The sequence below is a fragment of the Sus scrofa genome, chromosome 3, assembly GCF_054392235.1.
Source record: "Sus scrofa isolate SSC_HxYL_T2T_F1_AM1 chromosome 3, Sscrofa_HxYL_maternal_Yorkshire_Landrace_v2.0, whole genome shotgun sequence".
Lineage (NCBI taxonomy): Eukaryota > Metazoa > Chordata > Mammalia > Artiodactyla > Suidae > Sus > Sus scrofa.
In genome coordinates, this window is record NC_139385.1 from 123,729,028 (window position 1) to 123,751,509 (window position 22,482).

The following is a 22,482-nucleotide window of genomic DNA, read 5'->3' on the forward strand; positions in this document are numbered from 1 at the left end:
GGTATAGAATATGCTTCTGTTTGTGTTAAAAAAAAAGTGGTGAAATATTATGTATTTTATTGTTTACATAGGTATTTTACATACTATGTATAGGAAGGCATAGGAAACTGATACTTGGTTGTCTTCAGAGGAAAAAAACTGAGTAGCTAAAGCACAGCCAGATTTTTTACCCAGTTTACAGACAATTTAAAATACGTGCAGGAGTTCCCATCATGGCGCAGTGGAAATGAACCTGACTAGGAACCATGAGGTTTCGGGTTCAATCCCTGGCCTTGCTCAGTGGGTTAAGGATCTGGCATTGCTGTGAGCTGTGGTGTAGGTTGCAGACGAGGCTCAGATCTGGCCTTGCTGTGGCTGTGCCAGCAGCTACAGCTAGGATTAGACCCCTAGCCTGGCAACCTCCATATGCCACTGGTGCAGCCCTAAAAGGACAAAAGACAAAAATAAATAAAATAAAATACATGCAAAAGTAAAGAGAAAAATATAATGAACCTCCATGTAGTAGCACCCAGCTCTAACAACTGTCAGTATGTGTCACATCCTGCTTTATCTATCGCCCTTCCCCTATCTTCCCACGTCCTGCGCCACTGGACCACTTTAAGGCAAACCCCAGGGATCACTCCATCTGTGAACACTTCTGTACACACATACAGTCTTCTTTTCACCTCGTCCCTAACATTTATCAGCAGGTAAAAAAGCAAACATTTTAGTGACTATACTTTCTATTAATTATTAGTTTATTAGAAACCCAAGCCAAAGAAAAGACTTCTAAAAAACACAACTCAACTTCACTCGCATTTTTAAAAAATTAATAATGATTTCTCAGTATCATCAAATACCTAGCTGGGGTTCAACAGTATCTGACTGGCTTATAATTTTTTTTTAAACAGTTGTTTGTTTGAATAAGGATCCAAACGGAAACCACAAATTATATTTGGTTGATGTATCTCATTATTCTCTTTAGCTCTTTTCATCTGTTCCCTCACCAGGGAGACTTTTCTACTATTCTTGTCACGTTCCTATAATGAACCTTAAACATATACTACCTCTTCAAAAACCTAAATAAATACAACTTAGAGGAAAAGAAAAGTGAAAACCATCTACCTTCAGGTGGGACCCACACACAGTAGTCTGGGTCATCTTCTGGATATTTGGAGGAAAGTGTCGGTGGAAGCTACAGAGAAAAGATCAATTATTTCAGTCAAAAGAATTTTATCTCTAGGAAATAGTGTCCCTATCACTGTCAGCAAACGAAAAAGAACAGTTTCCACTAGTGACCTTGACATAAGTAATCAAAAATGGGGAGAGTTCTCTCTCTGAACCTTGATTTTTTTCCCCAAAGCCTCAACAAGCTGATTTTCAGCCAGTGAGAGTGAAGTGATGGGTTTTTTTTAAAGGGGCAGCAAGACAGGTATGACTCCTAAATGATGTAAGCCCCCCAAAGGGAAAATCTGACATTTGCCTTTTGATTCAGGTGCAGAAGAGAGTTTCAAAGGACTGCTATCCTGTGAAAGGACTGTTTGGAGTTCCCTGGTGGCCTAGTGGTTAAGGACTCGGCATTGTCACTACTGTGGCTCAGGTTTCAGTCCTTGGCCTGGGAACTTCCACCGCCAAAAAAAAAAACGGCCTGTTTAAAAACCCTGTTGGGAGTTCCTATCACGGCTCGGTGGAAACAAATATGACTAGCATCCATGAGGACACAGGTTTGATCCCTGGCCTTGCTCAGTGCGTTAAGAATCCGGCGTTGCTGTGAGCTGTGGTGTAAGGTTGCAGACGTGGCTTGGATCCTGCGTTGCATTGGCTGTGGCGTAGGCCAGTGGCTAAAGCTCCAATTCAACCCTTAGCCTGGGAACCTCCATATGCTGTGGTACAGCCCTAAAAAGACAACAAATAAATAAATAACAGGCCTATTGGCTGGCATCTGGGAATCTGGATTTCGGGAGGGTTCTTACCACCCTAACTGACAAGAGTGGCCCACTGGCCCAAAACAGTTCAAAAAAACAATGCGGTTTAGGAGTTCCCTTGTCTCAGCAGGTTAAGGGTCTGGCATTGGCACTGCAGTGGCTTGGGTTGCTGCTGTGGCATAAGTTCAATCCCTGTTCTGGAACTTCTGCATGCTGTGAGTGTGGCCAAAAAAGAAAAGAAAAAAGAGAACAATGTGGTTTATGGTGAACGCCGGCTTTTCCTCTAGGACAACGGAATTTCCACTGCATAGATGCCAGGTAGGGGTGTCTGTTTGACCAGTCCCCAGTATAAATCCTGGATACCAGGTCGCTAATGAGCTTCCCTTGGTTTCACAAGTTGTCACTCATTGTTAGGAGAATTAAGCACATCTTAAGGACCCTTGGAAGCTTGTACCTGGCTCCCCAGACTGCACTCCATGTGCCCTTCCCCTTGGCTCCTTGTGCTTAGTGTCCTTTTGATGTAATAAATCCTGGCTGGGAATTCCACCACTCGCCAAGTCCTATGACGCCTCTTGCGAATTACCTAGCCTGAAGGCAGTCTGAGGGACATCCCAACACAACCCAGCGATTCCATTCTGGGAACGTACTGTATCCATACAAAAGTATACATACACACGGTTATTCCTTATAGCACTATTGTAACAAAGACCGGAAAGAACTCAAGTGTCCACTGATACAGAACTGGTTCAACAGAGAGTCCCTGTGCCGTAGGAAGGTCTCGGTGTGTTCATACACGGTGGTTTCTACCACAGGTTAAAAAAAAAAAATTGAGATGTAGAGTGCAGTATAGTACATATTAACTTTTGTGTAATAAAAGGAGAAAACGAGAATATATTATTCAAATGTCTTTGTATGGCCTACTAGGAAAAGAACAAAGATTCATAAATTAATAAAAGGCGTATGTGAGCAATTATAGGGAACAAGGTAGGTGGAGACAAGAATAGCAAATTCAAAAAAATTCAAAAATAAAAATAAAAGAGCCCAAATTTCTAGAAGAGGAGGTAAAAAGGCAGCTGGGAATTCCGTTAAGACCTAGATTCACTCTTTCGGATATGGTCCATGACAAGGGGATAATTTTTACTTCCAGAGAATAGAAGATTGTGACTAAAGTACTTACTCTGCCTGCACCAGGAGCTTTCTTTTTCTTCAATTCATCTCTGCTTTTCTCATATTCATTCTTTGATGCTAATTTATGAGAAAAAAAAAAAAAGAGGTGATAGCTATTTCAGAAAAATAGAAAAATCCCTCCTAAAAGACCATCATAATTATTGAAAAAACATGTCACAATCTAAGCCTCAGAAATTCCTTCCTACCTTCCTACTACTATAAAGACTATATATAGAGAACTGTCCCTTCATCGATAGCCTCGTTTTCAAATCCTAAGCTTGAATTTAATCACAGCTTTTGAAAAGGTTAAAGGAAAATGGGGCTGACTTGACTATTGTACAATTTAATCATTACAGTTAGAAGCAGCAGAAGACCTATAAACAACAAGGTCCTACTGTACAGCACGGGGAACTACATCCAGTCTCCCGGGACAGACCATGATGGAAAAGAATATAAAAAAAGAATCTGTATATATGTAGAACTGAGTCACTTTGCTGTACAGCAGAAATTGGCACAGCATTGTAAATCAACTATAGTTTAATTAAAAAAAAAAAAAAAAAAAGGGAGTTCCTGTTGTGGTTCAGCGGAAACAAATCTGAGTCGCATCCATGAGGATGCATTTGATCCCTGGCCTCGCTCAGTGGGTTAAGGATCCAGCATTGCCCTGAGCTGTGGTGTAGGTCTCAGACACGGCTCGGATCCCAAGTTGCTATGGCTGTGGTGTAGGCCGGCAGCGGCAGCTACAGCTCCGATTCAACCCCTAGCCTGGGAACCTCCATATGTGGAGGGGGTGGCCCTAAAAAAACAAACAAACAAAGGCAGTAGAAGACGAGAAAAAGTCCTTTAGATAGGTCAACCTCTCAACCAATTTACCTTGTTAGTGCTGGAGTCACCCCCATGTTAGACACACAGTCAACTCTGGGGGATGCAGAACTGCAGAGGGCTTTGCATGGCCAGAGGGAAGCATGAAGGCAGAAGGTGCTTTGTGGGTCAGGGAGGGGGGCCCCAGGAGGTAGAAGAGGAAAAGAAAGGCAAACGAGATGACATCAAACTTTAACCTCTGATATATTCCAGCTCTGCCCATGGCCCTGGCAGCACATGCACCCGGGGTCTGTACCCCTCAGGTCAGCTGCCACCCTCGCCTCGCTGACACCACTTGGCTGCCTGTGTGCAGAGCACCAATGGAGTCGCTGTACTACTTGCCTGAGGGTTCCTCACACGATGTAGCTGTTCCACCAATCTCTTGGTAATCTTTATTCTGTTCCACTTGGCTGAGTTGACACATGTTTTCTGTAAAATGCAGAATCGAAGCATATTATATTTCTTAATTCATGGTAAGGAATCAAGAAAAGAAAAACAAAAGCAAGAAAAGCTACGTGCGTAACATAATCACCCAGTTTTACTCTCATTAGCTTCAGCTAATCTTAATTAGGTTTTCAATAAACACGCCTCCAGGTGTCTAACAGAGAACTACCAATTTTCCACTTGAAAAACTGGCCAACTGTGAGGTAAAGCTTTTTAGCAATACCTACCAAAAGCCTTAAAAATGTACATATTCCTCGGCCTGGAAACGCTACTTCCAGGAACATATTCAAGGAAAATGATCAGAGATGAGCACCAAGATTTATTACATACAAGTATAATAGTAAAAATTAACAAAAACTTACATGTACAAGAATATGGAGTTGATTAGATAAATTATGGCACATGCATGTGAAGGACCACTTTGCCCCTTACTAAAACCACATCTTATTTTATTTATTTATTTTTTTGCTATTTCTTTGGGCCGCTCCCCGCGGCATATGGAGGTTCCCAGGTTAGGGGTTGAATCGGAGCTGTAGCCACTGGCCTACGCCAGAGCCACAGCAACACGGGATCCGAGCCGCGTCTGCAACCTACACCACAGCTCACAGCAATGCCGGATCGTTAACCCACTGAGCAAGGGCAGGGACCGAACCTGCAACCTCATGGTTCCTAGTCGGATTCGTTAACCACTGTGCCACGATGGGAACTCCTAAAACCACATTTTAAAATAACATGTTAAGGAGTTCCCATGGTGGCTCAGTGGGTTAAGAACCCAACACAGTGTCCATGAGGATGCAGGTTCAATCCCTGGCTTTCCACAGTGGATTAAGGATCTGGCATTGCTACAAGCTATGGCGTAGGTTACAGATGTGGCTTAGATCCAGTGTTGCTATGGCTGAGGTGCAGGCCTCAGCTGCAGCTCCAAATCTGACCTTCGGCCTGGGAACTTCCATATGCCGCAGGTGCAGCCATAAAAAATAAAGAATATTTTAAGACAGAAAAAAATAGGTTATAAAATAGCATGTACAGTCCCAATGTTGTTTTAAAAATAAATAAGTAAATGCCTGAAGTAATCCCTAATCAGCTGCAGCTGTACTAACGAATCTATCCTATAAACCAAATTTTTAAATCAGCTATCTCTACACACGCATATTTACTTTGGTCCCTTAAACAAAAAACTAGAATAGTTACTGATTGTCTACCTGCTGACCTATTGATGCAGCACCCTGACAATGCATGGATCAAAGACTAGACTCAGAAAAAACTATGTTTGTATAAGTACCTTTTTGAAAAGGAAAGAAAGCATTGTGCCAACAACTAAATGAAAGAAAATGTAAAAACAAAAGGTTTACCTTTCACAGATGTGGAAACAGTAACTTTTCTGTGTCTAAAACAAGTGAAGGGGACTCCAGAGAAGGGCCACGGACCAGGCCTGGTGTTCTTATGTGGACAGGCCTGGTTAGTTTTGGAAGTCCACACGCATGGATTCCCACACCCGTTTAATGCCAGTGGGTTTTTTTTTGCTTTTCCTTATGCCATTTTCTGTGCAGTCTTAATCTTGCTAAGCAGTTTAGTCAACTTGCAGGAAAATAACCCTTCAACTGACAAGGGTTAAGAGGATACTAAAAAGATACACAATCTCTGGGTGGGATTGTGGGAGATTTCTCTTTTTTATATATGCTTCAAGGTTTTGGAACATATATGCCTTTTATAATCAGAAGAAAATGTACTTAAAAAGCAGTCAATTCTTTTTTACATTTTCACAGCCCCTTGCTGAGAGGGGGTGAACACTACATGCCAGGTTCTCTGCTAGGTACCATGGGCAAAAAGATGAGTAGGGCATCACACTTCCGTGGCTATGTTTAGACTGTTTCAGGGATGGGGGGAATGAGTAAGGGGAGGCTCACCCCTGAGACCACCTGATCAGGCCCATCATCCGCCCCATTCCACTGCCCTCTGGTCATAAGACAGCAGCAGCTTGGGAACTGTTCCACAGCTGCTGTGGTTTCAGATTCCACCGCCTTCAACGTTCCTTAATTCTGGAATATGCTGGATGAATAATGACTGGCAATCAAAGAAAGACCAGGAAAGCATATTTCCACAGAGTCAGCCGTATCACATATCACAAAGTGTCACAAAGCCAAAACACACAGGCAAGAACTGGCTTTGCGTTTTCAAATCTACCCACAATGAATGCAAATGCCCACTGAACAACACAGGAAGGAGAAGGAAGACGTTACCACGGTTTTTGGCTTCTTGAGAACACGTGAAATCTGCGGGAGGACTCGTTCCCTGCCCAGCTCCTTCTGGCACCAGCTCTGGCTGCAGCCTCCCAGCCTCCGCTTTCTTCCCTTCCTGCTCCTCCTTTTCTTCCTCCTCCTCCTCCTCCTCCTCCTCCTCTTCTACTTCAGGCTCATCCTTCATTCTCATTAGAGTTGGGGGGAGTTCTGGGCGCTTGGGGGGTAACTTCTATGAAGGAAACAAAATCATGCACCAGTTCTACACCATGACAGAGACAGCTCTTTGTGGGGGTTAAGTTAAATGAGCAGATGTCTAACCTCTCTCAATCCTGCAGAAGTTTGCTGAAAGCAGGACTTTCAATATGGATCCTTAATATGTATCTTTATTTGTTTCTAGAGTCAAAAGAATATTAAGGACCCTTAATATGTATCTGTATTTGTTTCTAGAGTCAAAAGAATATTAAGTCTGAAACACTTGAAACTGCTTGTAAAGAACAAAATCATTTATTCCAGGTACTATTTACCGAGTACTAGCTGCAGGAATTCTGCCCTGTCGCCCCTCATGCTGTTAAAGAATTTTAATTTATCACAATTTATCTTCTATATATAAATCTGACACATTTCTGGAAAAATAAAATATGTGCACAAACTTTTGATTTTAGATTTAACACAATTTCAAGGAAACAAGATGTTTAAATCAATGAAATGGATCCTGAAGAAGAAATTTCTTGAAGAATAAGGCCAAATAGTCTAATGAAAACCTTTCAATAAAATTATTAGAAAAAAACTGATCACAGCTTGAAGCTTAGAAAGATGGGACCAAAGAATGTATTGGGTAGAACATTTTTTAATTTTATTTTTTTAGGGCTGCTCCCAAGGCATATGGAGGTTCCCAGGCTAGGGGTCAAATCGGAGCTACAGCTGCCAGCCTTCGCCACAGCCACAGCAACGCCAGATCTGAGTCATGTCTTCGACCTATACCACAGCTCAAGGCAATGCCAAATCCTTAACCCACTGAGCAAGGCCAAGGATCGAACCTACGTCCTCATGATTTGTTTCCACTGAGCCACAACAGGAACTCTCCTCCTAGTAGGTCATTTTTTAATACAGGATTTAGCTCAGTAATCCTAAGGAGATCTTTTTAGCAAAGAATTTTTCTTCTAACTAAAACAAAAGTACCCTTCTCCCCCTCACCTCACAGAAAAGCCTCTACCACAGGTAAACCACGTTGTACTTGCCCAGAACATATGGCTGGGACTTCAGACCTCTGCTACCAGAGGACACTTTGCCCTAACTCAAGGTGCTATGGACTGAAAATTCATGCTGACGTCCCAACCCCCGGTTCTCTAGAATGTTACTGTATTTGGAATAAGGCCGTTAAAGAGGTGATTAAGTTAAAATAAGGCTGAGGGTGTAGAGCCCTAATCCAGTAAGATTGGTGTCTTTATAAGAGAGTCACCAGAGGTACAAGTACATAGAGGGGTGACCATGTTAAGAGGCTGCCCTCTTGCAGCCTCTTAACATGGTCACCTGCAAGCCAAGAAAGAGGCCTCAGAGGAAACCAAACCTGCTGGCATGTTCATCATGGACTTCTAGTCTCCAGAACTCAGAGAATAAATTTCTTTCTTTTAAGCCACTAGTTTGTAGTGTTTTGTTATGGCAGCCCCAGCATACTAACACATAAGGTTCAGCTCTTTGGAGCAATGAAAACCCCTTTTAAAAGCTGAATCTATAAATAAGGATGTATATAACCCCCCAAAAAAATATCAGTGAAGAATTAGAGGATAGTAGAAGGATCACAAAACTCAGGAGACATAAGACCTGAAATGTGGTTGTGTCTGGTTACTTAATGATGATGGGATCTTATATTTAACCTCTCTGACCTATTCCTCAACAATGCATAATCCCCACACATCATAAGTGTTGGAAGGATTAAATGAAGTAAGGAAAATCACAGGCAGAGGCAGGTACACAGACTATGTTACTAATAAGCCGTTAGCTGAGGTCTGAATATTACGACATCTATCCACCAGAAAAAAATTATTTAATAAAGGAACCCCTTTCTTAAATGTAACATTCATCACTAATTAACAAATTGGTATTCTAAATCACAAACTGGTTACATGCAAATTGACTGGCATGAATCAATTCAATTCCTGACAACCTTAGGCTGAAAAGAAAAATCCAAGAACCACAGTCCTAGACAAGATATGATCATAGCAAGCCCACAAACCCTTTTGCACATTAATGTGGGATGAGTCATATGAGTTTTGAAAAGAAAAAAGGAAAAATTAGCTTAGGATAAGTCAAGAGCTAGAAGTTTAATACCCTGACTCACAACTTACCCCCACTGTTCCAGTTTTTAATTTGAATTTGCTTCCTCCTTTCATGGCACCAAAGAGCGGCAGTGTAAGCTTTTTAGCTTTGTTTTCTCCATCTGTAACCTGACTTTCAGTTCTAGAAAGAAAGAATAATTACATATATATATATACATATTCCACTGAGACCAAGGTTTTAGTTAAAAATACCATGACAGAGAAATCCTGGGCAAAAGAAAATACGTCAGTGAAGTACTGGAGGATGGCAGAAAGATCACAAAACCCAAGAGACATAAGACCTGAATTTGACTGCGTCTAGTTGTTTAATGATGATGTGATCTTCTATTTGTGATCAATTAACTATGACATCATCAAAGTAACCATTTACACACACACCAATGAGAAAGAGGTATTGAGGCCAGCAGAATGGACAACACCTATGAATGTCACAGACACAGAGCACGATGAGGCTGCTATCTTACTCTAGTAATTTACAACATGCTATATTACTTCACATTCATAAAGTGATGCCTACAGCATAAGGGTCACTGGTAAAGGAGAATATATAAGCATGACCCCATCCCCTCTAAGTGGCAGGAGATGGATCCATGGTGTAAAGCCCTATTTTCTACCAACCTCTGAAGAGGTTGCCTTACTTACCTGGAACCCACACTTATCCTAACTTCACACAACAGCTGTGAGCACAGAGGTTTTTAAAAAAAAAAGGTGTTGGAGTTCCCATTGTGGCTCAGCAGCTTAAGAACTCAACTAGTATTCATGATGATGCAAGTTCAATCCCTGGGGTTTGAGGATCACAGCGCTGCCAAGAGCTATGGTGTGAGCCACTGACGTGGCTCAGATCCCACCCACGTAGGCCGGTAGCTGCAGCTCCAATTTAACCTTTAGCCTGGGAACTTCATATGCCACAAGTGTGGCCCTAAAAAGTAAAAAAAAAAAACAAAAAAAAAACCCAAAAAACAAACAAACAAAAAAGAATGAAACAATGCCACTGCAGCAGAATAGAGGGACCTAGAGATTATCATATTAAGTCAGAAAGAGAAAGACAAAACGAATGACATTACTTATATGTGGAATCTAAAGTATGACATAAATAAATATCTCCATGAAAACAGAAACAGACTCAGACACAGAGAACAGACCTTGAGTTGCCAAGAGGGTGGGAGAGGAGGAGAGAGGGATTGCAGATGCAAACCAGTATATACAGGATAGATAAACATGGTCTTACTGTATAGCATAGGGAAATATATTTAATATCCTGTAACAGACCATAATGAAAAGAATATAAAAAAGAATATGAGTCACTTTGCTGTACAGCAGAAATTAAAACAATATTATAAATCAATAAAATTTTAAAAAAGAAAGGAAGGAAGAAAGAAAGGCTAAGCCAAGAGCAAGAGCAACACAGAAATTTTTCAGCCCCATTAAATAGCTTGGCTGGCCTGGAGGACATGCAAAGACTCCCAAAGGAGATGAAAAAGCAGAAGATGGGATCGCCATCAAGAGTGACTTGTGTGGGTGGAGGAGGGGTGGGCTTAAGTAGGAAGGTTAGAAGTTCAACCCTCAAGTGAGCAGGGGAGAAAGAAGACACTAGCATGTGAGAGCCAGTTATCTAGCATAGGAAAGGGAGGAGAAACCAGGCAGACACACAGACAGCAGGCGGGGAGGCTGTGGAGGAAGCTGCTATGTGTTTTCTAGCTCAGAATACCTCCCAGGGCTGACCTATCAAATTAAAGGATTATAGAGTTGGAATTAAAACAATTAATTTGTTTACTTTGGACTATACCACCTGACTTTTTACCTTTTCTTCACAAAAGGATGGCACAAATAGTTGCTAAGTATATCACAAATAGTAAAAACTTGATGACAAAGATGACAACAGTAACACATATATGCCAGCACTTTGTTAAGTCCTATTCAATTAATTTTTGCAACAATATTACTTCTTATTTACAGATGAGGAAGGCAAAGGTCAAAGAAGTTACATAACTTGCCTCAAAAAGGAATTGACTGAGCTGAGAATGAAACCCAAGAAATCTAACACTAGTGCTAATCTACCTCCTCACCCTCAGTGAGGTAACTCACACGTCATTTGCGTCCAACAGACTTCTGTGGACTGATCTATGAATCACTCGCTGCATTAGATATCCAAATTACATATAAATCTTTGAACAAACTTGTTAGCAATTCGCAGAAAAATTTTCTGTACAGATGATCAAAGACTAAAAACATTTCATCTCTACACCTCTATAAAATGAGGTGCCTCTCAATTGATAGTCTTCCATGCAATGCCCCAGGCATCAAGTTGCAGGTTTTGTACACAGGGGAGGGGGGATGCATAAATGCTTATAGACAGTCTAAAGCAGTACTGTTCGGCAGAACCTTCTCTAATAGCAGAGATGTTCTATGTCTGTGCTGTACAGTACAGTAGCCACTAGCCACGTGGCTAATGTGACTAAGGAACTAAATTTCGTTTTTCAATTTTTTTTAAATTTTTTTTTTTTTTTTTTTTTTTGCTTTTTAGGGCCACACCCATGGCATATGGAAGTTCTAGGCTAGGGGTCCAATTAGAGCTATAGCTGCCGGCCTAACCACAGTCACATCAGATCTGAGCCACATCTGTGACCTACACCACAGCTCACGCCAATGCCAGATCCTTAACCCACTAAGCGAGGGCAGGGATCAAACCCACAACCTCATGGTTCCCAGTCGGATTTGTTTTTGCTGCACCACGATGGGAACTCCAGGAACTAAATTTTAAATTTTACTTAAGATCACATGTGACCATTGGGTACTATCCCTAACAGTGAAGATTTAAAGAAAATAAGAAACTTTCTACAGTTAACTACCTGTGTAAGTGAGTGAACACACCGAGGCAATACCACTTTTTGAGATGCTCACCTGGATTGTGTTCATTGGGGGTTGCTTATTTCTCAACATTTTCAAAATCTGTTGAGACCACATGGAACGCAATTTCAAGATATTGTCACGTTGAAAGACTGGATCTCAAACTCTGTCTCACTTACTCATAAATATTAGCCAAGTATGGGAAAAATTATTCTTAAAATCTTAATCACAAATTAATTTCCCTCAAATCAAAGTTAATAATAAAATTTCAGGGGATTATACTTTTTTCCCTTTCAAAGGAAGAAACACCACTTTAAAAAAGTATTCAAATAAGAGTTCCCGTCTTGGCTCAGTGGTTAACGAATCCGACTAGGAACCATGAGGTTGCGGGTTCGATCCCTGCCCTTGCTCAGTGGGTTAACGATCCGGCGTTGCCATGAGCTGTGGTATAGATTGCAGACGCGGCTCGGATCCTGCGTTGCTGTGGCTCTGGCGTAGGCTGGTGGCCACAGCTCCGATTAGACCCCTAGCCTGGGAACCTCCATATGCCGCGGGAGCGGCCAAAGAAATAGCAAAAAGACAAAAAAAAAAAAAAAAAAAAAAAAAAAAAAAGTTAATAATAAAATTTCAGGGGATTATACTTTTTTCCCTTTCAAAGGAAGAAACACCACTTTAAAAAAGTATTCAAATAAGAGTTCCCGTCTTGGCACAGTGGTTAATGGATCCAACTAGGAACAATGAGGTTGCAGGTTTGATCCCTGGCCTCTCTCAGTGGGTTAAGGATGCGGCGCTGCCATGAGCTGTGGCATAGGTTGCAGACGTGGCTCAGATCCCGCATTGCTGTGGCTGTGGCGTAGGCCAGCGGCTACAGCGCCAATTAGACCCCTAGCCTGGGAACCTCCGTATGCTTTGGGGAGAGGTCCTAGAAAAGGCAAAAAGACCAAAAAAAATTTAAAAAAAAATTTTTTTTAAAGAGTATTTAAATATACAAAAGGCTTGTCAACTGGTTCTTGAGAATGACAGATACAGGAGTTCCCTGGCGGCCTAGTGGTTAAGGACTCAGCATTGTCACTGCTGTGGCTTGGGTTCAATCCCTGGCCTGAGAACTTCTACAGGCCATAGGCCGGGCCAAAAAAAATTTTTTTTAAATATGAAAAGACAGGAAGTTCTTGTTGTGGCTCAGTGGTTAACGAACCCAACTAGTATCCAAGAGGACATGGGTTTGATCACTGGCCTTGCTCAGTGGGTTAAGGATCTGGTGTTGCTGTGAGCTATGGTATAGGCTGCAGATGTGGCACAGATCCCACAATGCTGTGGCTGTGGTGTAGGCCGGCCACTGAAGCTCTGATAGGACCCCTAGCCTGGGAACCTCCATTTGCCTCAAGCATGGCCCTAAAAAGACAAAAGACAGAAAAAAAAAAAAAAAAAAAAGACAGATATAGGCATTAAAATGACAATTTGTACTCTATCTTCATCTGTGGTTTTAAAATCACAGATTAAAATGGTGTTATATTGTACTCTTTGTATTTCTCTTGTTGTGAATGAGATTAAACATCTTTTTATATAGTTAAGAGTTATCTGTATTTCTTTTTCAGTGGCCTGCCAATTGAGATCCTTTGCCTATTTATCTCTTTGGTGCATAGGTCTTTATATACAAGGGAAGTTAGCTTTTGTGCATGTCACCCTTTGAAGACATTTACCCTTAACTTAGAGATTAAATAAAAAATTTGGAGCCCTCCAATGAAACAGGAATCACTACAATTTTCTTTAAAAGTTCTGGGAGTTCCCTTGTGGCACAGTAGGTTAAGGATCTGGTGCTGTCATTGTCAGGGCTGGGGTCACTTCTGTGGCCTGGTCCCTGGCCTGGGAACTTCCACATGCCATGAGTGTGGCCAAAAAAAAAAAAAGTCCTAAAGCAGTCTATATTTCACAAATGAAACGGGTTTTTAGTTACTCTACGAAACCAGTGTCTTCTGTGCTTAAAGAGGTTTCTTATATTCTATTTTTAGTCCATGATTACCTAAGAAAATAAAGATATAGTTCAAAAAGTTATTTACGCAAATGTGCTTACTTCAAATTTCAAGCATAACTAAGACTTACTTTTTTAGCTCTGGAATCTCTGCTGGCTTTACAATTTTTATCAATCCTTTAAGTCTCTGCTGTTCTTTTCTCAGCTCAAAAGTTCTCAGGTGAAGTTTCTTCCGGGATACACCATCTAATGCACTGCCTGATTTCATTTCTGACATGAACGCGTCTAAAGAGTCCTGAGATGGTGACTCTGACAGAGCTGTCCAAAAAAGGGATAATACATGTTTAGAAAGATGGCTCTCATTTTTTTTTTTTTTCTTTTTTTGGCCATGTCTGCAGCATGTGGAAGTGCCCATGCCCGGGATCAAACCTGAGCCATAGCAGTGGCCTGAGCCACACAGTGACAATGCCAGATCCTTAACCCTCTGTGCCACAAGAGAACTCCTTCAAATATTTTAAGATTCAGCTCAAGTTTCCATAAAAAAGTCATTAGCATAAAGCTGGACAGAGAACATTACTGATACTAAGAATAAGGAAACTAATTACAACCTGGGAGATCTTAGGATGTCACTTTGCTTCGGTGGCTTCAGTCCCCTCATCTATTAAATAAGGAGGTTAAACCAAATAATTTATAAGGTTCTTTCTAGTTCTAAAATGATATATTGCTCTTTAGAAACATATATGTATAATATCTTAGAAACATCTTATATGTACATCTTGTATGTACATCTTATTAACCAATGTAGCCTTAGTGCCTAGCAAAGCGCACTTTACCCAGCAAATGATAAATCAACATTTATTTAATGAATCATTACCATACCTTTGCTAGAGGCTTTCAGTCTCTCAGAAATTTCAGAGAGTTCCTTTTCAGCATCATTTAATTTTGCAACCTATAACACCCAATTAATAGAGTTAGCAAATGTTTTTCTTCTTTCGATGAAATAATACCATTTGTAGCAACATGGATGGACCCAGAGATTATCATACTAAGTGAAGGAAATCAGAAAGAGAACAACAAATATCATATGATATCACTTATATGTGGAATCTAAAATACGACATAAATGAACATATTTGCAAAACAGAAACAGACTCACAGACATAGAGAACAGACTAGTGGTTTCCAGGGCGGAGGGAGAGGGGAGTTGGTGGGGGAGGGAAGGATTGGGAGTTTGGGATTAACAAATGCAAGCCGGTATATACAGGATGGATAAACAACATGGTCCCACTGGAGAGCACAGGGAACTATATTCAATATCCCGTAATAAACCACAATGGAAAAGAATATGGAAAAGAAAATATATATAACCGAGTCACTCCGCTATACAACAGAAACTAACACACTGTACTACTTCAATTAAAATTTTAATTTTTAAAAAAGTGAATTAGAAAAAAAAAGGTTTTCTTCTTTCAAAATATGGTAGCTTTCCTTATCTTCCCTCTCTTATTTTCACTGAGACAAGTTTTAAGAGGATTAATTCAGAAGTCCATTTAAATCTGCTCCTCGTGTAGTTAAAATTTCTCATTTATTTATTTCTAATTGAATTAGTTTCTGAATTAAAGAACCAAGAATTCAACAGAAGGAATGTACAGAATACAGCCTTTATTTTACTCAAAGGAATGAACTCGAGGCATATGTTTTCACTGATGAATCAAAGGGATAGATGCTAGGTAATTTTTATGCTCCAAATCCTACTTAATATAGTGATATATGATGATTTCATGAAGGATACATTAAGATTATAGGCATAGCCCTTTTTTTTTTTTTTTTTTTGGTCTTTTTGCCATTTCTAGGGCTGCTCTCTCGGCATATGGAGGTTCCCAGGCTAGGGGTCGAATCGGAGCTGTAGCCACGGACCTACATCAGAGCCACAGCAACGTGGGATCTGAGCCACGTCTGTGACCACAGCGCAGCTCACGACAACGCCGAATCCTTAACCCACTGAGCAAGGGCAGGGATCAAACCCGAAACCTCATGGTTCCTAGCCAGATTCGTTAACCACTGAGCCATTACAGGAACTCCCTAGGCATAGCACATTTTATTGAGCTTCACTTTATTTGCACTTTGCAGATACTACATTTTTTACAAATTAGAGATTCATAACAACTCTAACTGACAGATGATGGTTAGCACTTTTTACTTTTTAAGGTATATATACTGTTTTTTAAGAGATAATGAACACTTCATAGACTACAGTACAGTGGGAATATACGTTTATATGCACTGGGAAACCAAAAACCTCCTATGTCTTGCTTTATTATAATATTCACTTTACTGCAGTGGTCTGGAATTAAACCTGCAGTATCTCTGAGGTGTGCCAAACTATACTCCTCAAAACGCCTCTCACAATTCTTGACTGCCAAAAGCCTAAGGTCAATTTCACCTCAGAATGTCCTGATTTGGAACTTTTTCCTTTTTTTTTGGACGGGGGGGTATAAGATCATATCCAAAGAATGCTCATTAATGAGTCACTACCCACCTACAGGTGGACAGAGTCTCTAGCGGCAACCAAACTTCTTTCCAACTTGGATAAGACTAATTTGTTAGTATGAAATTTACAGATCACAAAAATTATACTTCAGGGAGTTCCCGTCCTGGTGCAGCAGTTAATGAATCCGACTAGGAACCATGAGGTTGTGGGTTCGATCCCGGGCCTTGCTCAGTGGGTTAAGGATCCGGCGTTGCCACGAGCTGTGGTATAGGTCACAGACAAAGCTCAAATCCCACGTTGCTGTGGCTCTGGTGTAGGCCGGCGGCTACAGCTCCAATTCGACCCCTAGCCTGGGAACCTCTGTATGCCGCAGGAGCGGCCCTAGAAAGGGCAAAAAGAAAAAAAAATTATATTTCAGTACCAGGTTTCAATACTTTAAAAATACAATAAAACAAATTTAAATAATACATTATTTTATTTAAAAACTTAATCTACCATAGCTACTCCTATAAACAGAACTTGCCAATGATTCGAAGGTCTCTGGCTTCTCATCAATCTTCCCAGCCTTCTTCATTCGGTTCAGACGCTTCTTTTCAACCAGGCCAGTCCTATCAAGAAATGTGTCATCATCACTGTCATAAAAGTCTTCATCTTCCCAATTCTTGGCTCTCCTTTTCCGAGATACTAGATAGATAAAATAAATGATAATGAATAAGTTTTTTTAAAAAAGAAAAAGGCAAGTAGGCAAGCTGCTTAAAATATGACCATCAATCATTAAAATAGAGGATTCAACAAGCTGCCAAACCACATACTAAAACAAAGGGCTAAACTTTGAAGACATTATTATAAGTGAAATGAGCCAGACACAAAAGGACACATATTGCATGATTTCATTTATATGAAATACTTAAAATAGTCAAATTCATAGAGACAGAAAGCAGAACACTGGCTACCCGGGGCTAGAGGGAGGAAGAATGGGAAGTTATTGTTGAACGGGTTCAGAGCGTCAGTATGGGATGATGAAAAGGTTCTGAGATGGACAGTAGTAATGGCTGCACGACAACATGAACGTTTTTAATGCCGCTGAACTGTACACTTAAAAATGGTATATTTTATGTTTCATGTATTTACCACAAGAAAAAAGTTAAAATAAACAAAAAGCTAATTTATTTAAAGAGCAAAAGCTCTCAAAAATCAATGAGTGAAAAAGGAAAGATAAATGAGGAATTGGCCAACAATCCAAAAGAAAATTTGGATTGTCTTTTCAGGGGCAAATGTGCAGCATACAGAAGTTCCCAGGCTAGGGGGTCAACCTGGAGCTCAGCTGCCGGCCTACACCACAGCCACAGCAACAAGGGATCTGAGCCTCGTCTGTAACCTATACCACAGCTCATGGCAAAGCTGGATCCTTAATTCACTGAGTGGAGCCTGGGATAGAATTTGCATTCTCATGGATACTAGCCAGATTTGTTTCTGCTCAGCCACAACAGGAACTCCCAAAAGAAAAATTTTAAAGTAATAAATATAGTACAAAAAAAGAAATATAGGAGTTCCCACTGTGGTGCAGTGGGTTAAGAACCTACCTGCAGGGGCTCAGGTCACTGCGGAGACGCAGGTTCACTCCCTGGCCCAGCACAGTGGGTTAAAGGATCTGGCATTGCTGCAGTTACTGGCAGCAGATTCAATCCCTGGCCCAGAAACTTCCATATGCTGCAGGTGCAGCCATAAAAAAAAAAAAAAAAAAATAGTCAACAAACTTTGTTTTAATAACTAAAAAAAACCAAATTAAAATAATGAGGAGTTCCCGTCGTGGCACAGTGGTTAACAAATCCAATTAGGAACCATGAGGTTGCAGGTTCGGCCCCTGGTCTTGCTCAGTGGGTTAACGATCCGACATTGCCGACGTGGCTCGAATCCCTCGTTACTGTGGCTCTGGTGTAGGCCAGAGCAGCTACAGCTCCGATTCGACCCCCAGCCTGGGAACCTCCATATGCCGCAGGAGCGGCCCTAGAAAAGGCAAAAAGACAAAAAAATAAATAAATAAATAAAATAAAATAAAATGAGATACCACCTCTTACTTATTAGACTGAAAAAAGCATAAAAAGATTAACAATGCCTAATTTGGAGTTCCCATCGTGGCTCAGCAGTAACAAACCTGACTGGTATCTATGATGACACAGGTTCGATCCCTGGCCTCACTCAGTGCGTTAAGGACCTGGAGTTGCTGTGAGCTGTGGTGTAGGTCACAGATGAGGCTCGGATCCTACATTGCTGTGGCTGTGGTGTAGGCCAGCAGCTATAGCTGAGATTCGACCCCTAGACTGGGAACTTCCGTAGGCTGCCAGTGCAACGCCTAATTTGATGAGAATATAGGGAAACCGGCTCTCACACAGTTGGGGGAACGCACACGGACAATTTTTTCAATGGTCAGTTTGGTAATTTCAAAGTATACATAGGTTACTTTTTAATAATAAAAGTTAATTTTAGAATAAATATATGACTTATTAATAATTATACACTCACGAGTTCCTGTCGTGGCTCAGTGGCTAACAAATCCGACTAGGAACCATGAGATTGCGGGTTCGGTCCCTGCCCTTGCTCAGTGGGTTAATGATCCGACGTTGCCGTGAGCTGGGGTGTAGGTTGCAGACGTGGCTCGGATCTGGCGTTGCTGTGGCTCTGGCGTAGGCCGGTGGCTACAGCTCCAATTCAACCCCTAGCCTGGGAACCTCCATGTGCCTCGGGAGCGGCCCAAGAAATAGCTAAAAAGACAAAAAAAAAAATTATATACTCAGGCAATTTTTTTAAATGAGGTAAACTTAATGAAATGATATGGATATAAACATAGAACTACCATTTGATCCAGCAATCCCACTCCTGGGCATCTATCCAGAGAAAACCACAACTCGAAAAGACACATGTACTCCAGTGTTCACTGCAGCACTATTTACAATAGCCAAGACATGGAAACAACCTAAATGTCCATCGACAGAGGAGTGGATCCAGAAGATGTGGTACATACACACAATGGAATATTACTCAGCCATCAAAAAGAACAAAATACCAGCATTTTTAGCAACATGGATGGACCTAGAAATTATCATGCTAAGTGAAGTCAGTTAGGCAATGAGACACCAACATCCAATGCTTTCACTGACATGTGGAATCTTCAAAAAGGACAGACGGAACTTCTTTGCAGAAGAGATGCTGACTCACAGACACTGAAAAACTTATGGTCTCCAGAGGAGACATTTTGGGGGGTGGAGGGATGTGCTTGGGCTGTGGGATGGAAATCCTGTGAAATCAGATTGTTATGATCATTATGCAACTACAGATGTGATAAATTCATTTGAGTAATAAAAAAAATAAATAAATAAATGAATAAATAAATAAATAAAAGAAATGATATGGATAACATCCATGATACATTCCTATGTTAAAAAAGTAAGTCACAAAGTGTATAAATAATACAGATGCACTTGTGTATGAGTGTTTGGGTTTTTTGGATTGTTTGTTTTTGGTCTTTTTGCCATTTCTTGGGCTGCTCCAGCAGCATATGGAGGTTCCCAGGCTAGAGGTCTAATCAGAGCTGTAGCCACTGGCCTATGCCAGAGCCACAGCAACTCGGGATCCGAGCTGCATCTGCAACTTACACTTACACCACAGCTCACAGCAACGCCGGATCCTTAACCCACTGAGCCAGGCCAGGGATTGAACCTGAAACCTCATGGTTCCTAGTCGGATTTGTTAGCCACCGAGCCACAACAGGAACTCCTCAGTTTGTTTTTTATTTTAAGGCCACATCCATGGCACATGGAAGCTCCTGGACCAGGGACTGAATCCAAGCCATGGCTGCAACATACACTGTGGCTGATGCTTTAACCAACTGTGCTGGGCCAGGGATTGAACCCACACCTCCACAGCAACCTGAGGCTCTGCAATCAGATTCTTAACCCACTGTGTCACAGCAGGAACTCCTGGTGCTTGTTTTTTTGTTAAAGGATCTAATTCTGAGCACACACCTGGAGAAAATGTCTGGGAGAATACAAACAAACAATGGTTACCTTTGGGTATCAAGATAGGAAATTTTTCTTTTCACTTCATGGAATTCGGCACAATTTACATTTCCCCCCTAAAAAGAGGTTTTATTACCCTATGTGTTAAATCTTTCTTCCTTCCCTCTTTCTTTCTAAATAAAAGAAGTGTTCCCACATACTCACCTGCCTCCTGCCGCAGCAATCCCAAAGTGTCGAGGATTCGACAAGCTTCCAGTGAGCACTGGATCATTGCTTCTTTTTTCTTCCCTGAATGAATGGCCTCAGCCACCAGCTGTTTTCCAGTTGAATCATCCACGGGTAATCTGCATTGGTTGGAGGGAATTACAGCACTGCACTAAGATCCAATTCTCATGAAAAACTAAAATGCTATAACAGTCAGGTTTTTTGAGACAGCTTTTTAATCTCTGAGTTCATTTTGTTCTATCTTGCCAAGGGAGTGGACTTCTAATCTTTTCTTTCCACCTTTTAACACCGTCCCCCCCCCATGTGCTACTAAACTATCAAGGCCCAAATTCAGGAAGAGGCTGCCTATAACCGTATATTAAACCTGCAATTGGCCACTTTCCAGAAATGGAAGTTAATGAGAAAAAGAACACACCTCACCCTGCAGAGCCAGGTACTATGACCTTGTTCATCAAATTCATATTCTAATTCTTCTCCTGCGGGAGGAAGAGAGACAAAACAATTTCAATAGCATCTGAAAATTAGTTGATACAAAGGGAAAAGAAAGCAAAGGTTAAATAAGTGTATAAAGTTCTCAGACCACACTGAATACTAAATGTCAAAGCACTTCACTTCTTATCTAGGAATTATCTTTTATTGATAAAATTAGGATGAGCTTCAGGTAGAGAAAAGCAAACTCAGATCAAAACAATCAACTCTCCACAAATAGCTTTGTCCACCATATATCAACTTTCACACTTAGAAGTTGTAGACTTAAGTTGTTCATTTGTCAATTGCCTAGTTTTTAGACACATAAATATTAAGTGCAGAATGCAAGAAACAATTCTCTGTGGGACTATTCTTCAAATCACATAAAGGGACAATCCACGTTAAGAATTACAAAAAAATCAGGTGAATGAGAAACAGAAAAATTGCAAGAAGTTCAGTCAATCTCCCTATCACACCAGTCCTGGATCTTTTGAGAAGAATGAGATGAGTCAGGAGAAAGCACTTCCTTTTTTCCAAGAAGTGAAAAAAGACTAACAAAATTTTTGCTATTTTCAAAATAAACCTGAAGCAATCAACCACACAGGCAAGAACTGTACAAGGAAGACAGCAGATAAAATACAGCATTTCTAAGGACTTGAAGATCTAGAATCTAGTATCTGTTGTGGATGTATTTCACTGGCAGAGTCAGAATCTGTTTACATACCTTCTCGGTCAAAAAAACCTTGGAGGGCCTTTTTTGGATCCTTTATATAAAAGGCCTCCCTTTCCTGCTGAAACTCTAAAACAATGGGGTTCTCTTCAGCCTCATCCTCTACAGCATCTTCTCCTAAAGGTCGAGGAAAAGAAAGAAAAGACAATCAGACATAAGAGACTATCTGAGTGACAGCCACTATCCTGTCGGGCTGCATAAAAATAGTGTTATCACTGAGGAAAAGGAAGGTGAGGGAACAGGGAACTATATCCAATCTGCTGGGATAGACCATGATGGGGAAAAAAAAAGAAAGGTGAGGGATACGGATGGGGAAGGACGAGACAACCACAAAACCACCGGTATGAACAGCTTCAGGTTTTCTTTTTTCTTTTTTTTTTTTTTTTGTCTTTTGTTGTTGTTGCTATTTCTTGGGCCGCTCCCGCGGCATATGGAGGTTCCCAGGCTAGGGGTTGAATCGGAGCTGTAGCCACCGGCCTACGCCAGAGCCATAGCAACGCGGGATCCGAGCCGCATCTGCAACCTACACCCCAGCTCACGGCAACGCCGGATCGTTAACCCACTGAGCAAGGGCAGGGACCGAACCCGCAACCTCATGGTTCCTAGTCGGATTCGTTAACCACTGCGCCATGACGGGAACTCCGGCTTCAGGTTTTCTAAACTGAGTGACAAGTTAAAATTTGGGGAGTTCCCATCGTGGCTCAGTGGTTAATGAATCCAACTAGGAACCATGAGGTTGCAGGTTCCATCCCTGGCCTTGCTCAGTGGGTCAAGGATCCGGCGT

At 41.2% G+C, this 22,482-nt stretch overlaps 1 protein-coding gene across 12 annotated transcripts in view; it reads right to left on the minus strand.

The window, feature by feature from the left end:
- SLC4A1AP (solute carrier family 4 member 1 adaptor protein) overlaps positions 1-22,482 on the minus strand; it is a 78,421-nt gene that overhangs the window by 52,419 nt on the left and 3,520 nt on the right. For 8 of the 12 annotated variants that reach the window (XR_014842433.1, XR_014842432.1, XR_014842435.1 and 5 more), the window contains exons 3-13: positions 21,693-21,815; positions 20,916-20,976; positions 20,480-20,619; positions 16,783-16,943; positions 14,648-14,717; positions 13,900-14,086; positions 8,962-9,073; positions 6,617-6,845; positions 4,275-4,361; positions 3,082-3,149; positions 1,105-1,174 (exon numbers count right to left, since the gene is read on the minus strand). Coding sequence is in view for 2 of the 12 variants with exons in the window: in XM_085019838.1 (XP_084875964.1) it covers positions 1,105-1,174; positions 3,082-3,149; positions 4,275-4,361; positions 6,617-6,845; positions 8,962-9,073; positions 13,900-14,086; positions 14,648-14,717; positions 16,783-16,943; positions 20,480-20,619; positions 20,916-20,976; positions 21,693-21,815 (1,308 nt within the window). In the remaining 10 variants the exon portion in view is untranslated. Of the gene's footprint in view, positions 1-1,104; positions 1,175-3,081; positions 3,150-4,274; positions 4,362-6,616; positions 6,846-8,961; positions 9,074-11,433; positions 11,508-12,707; positions 14,087-14,647; positions 15,654-16,630; positions 16,944-20,479; positions 20,620-20,915; positions 20,977-21,692; positions 21,816-22,482 lie in introns of those variants that run through there. The other 4 variants (XR_014842438.1, XR_014842437.1, XR_014842439.1 and 1 more) reach the window with 4 other exon arrangements.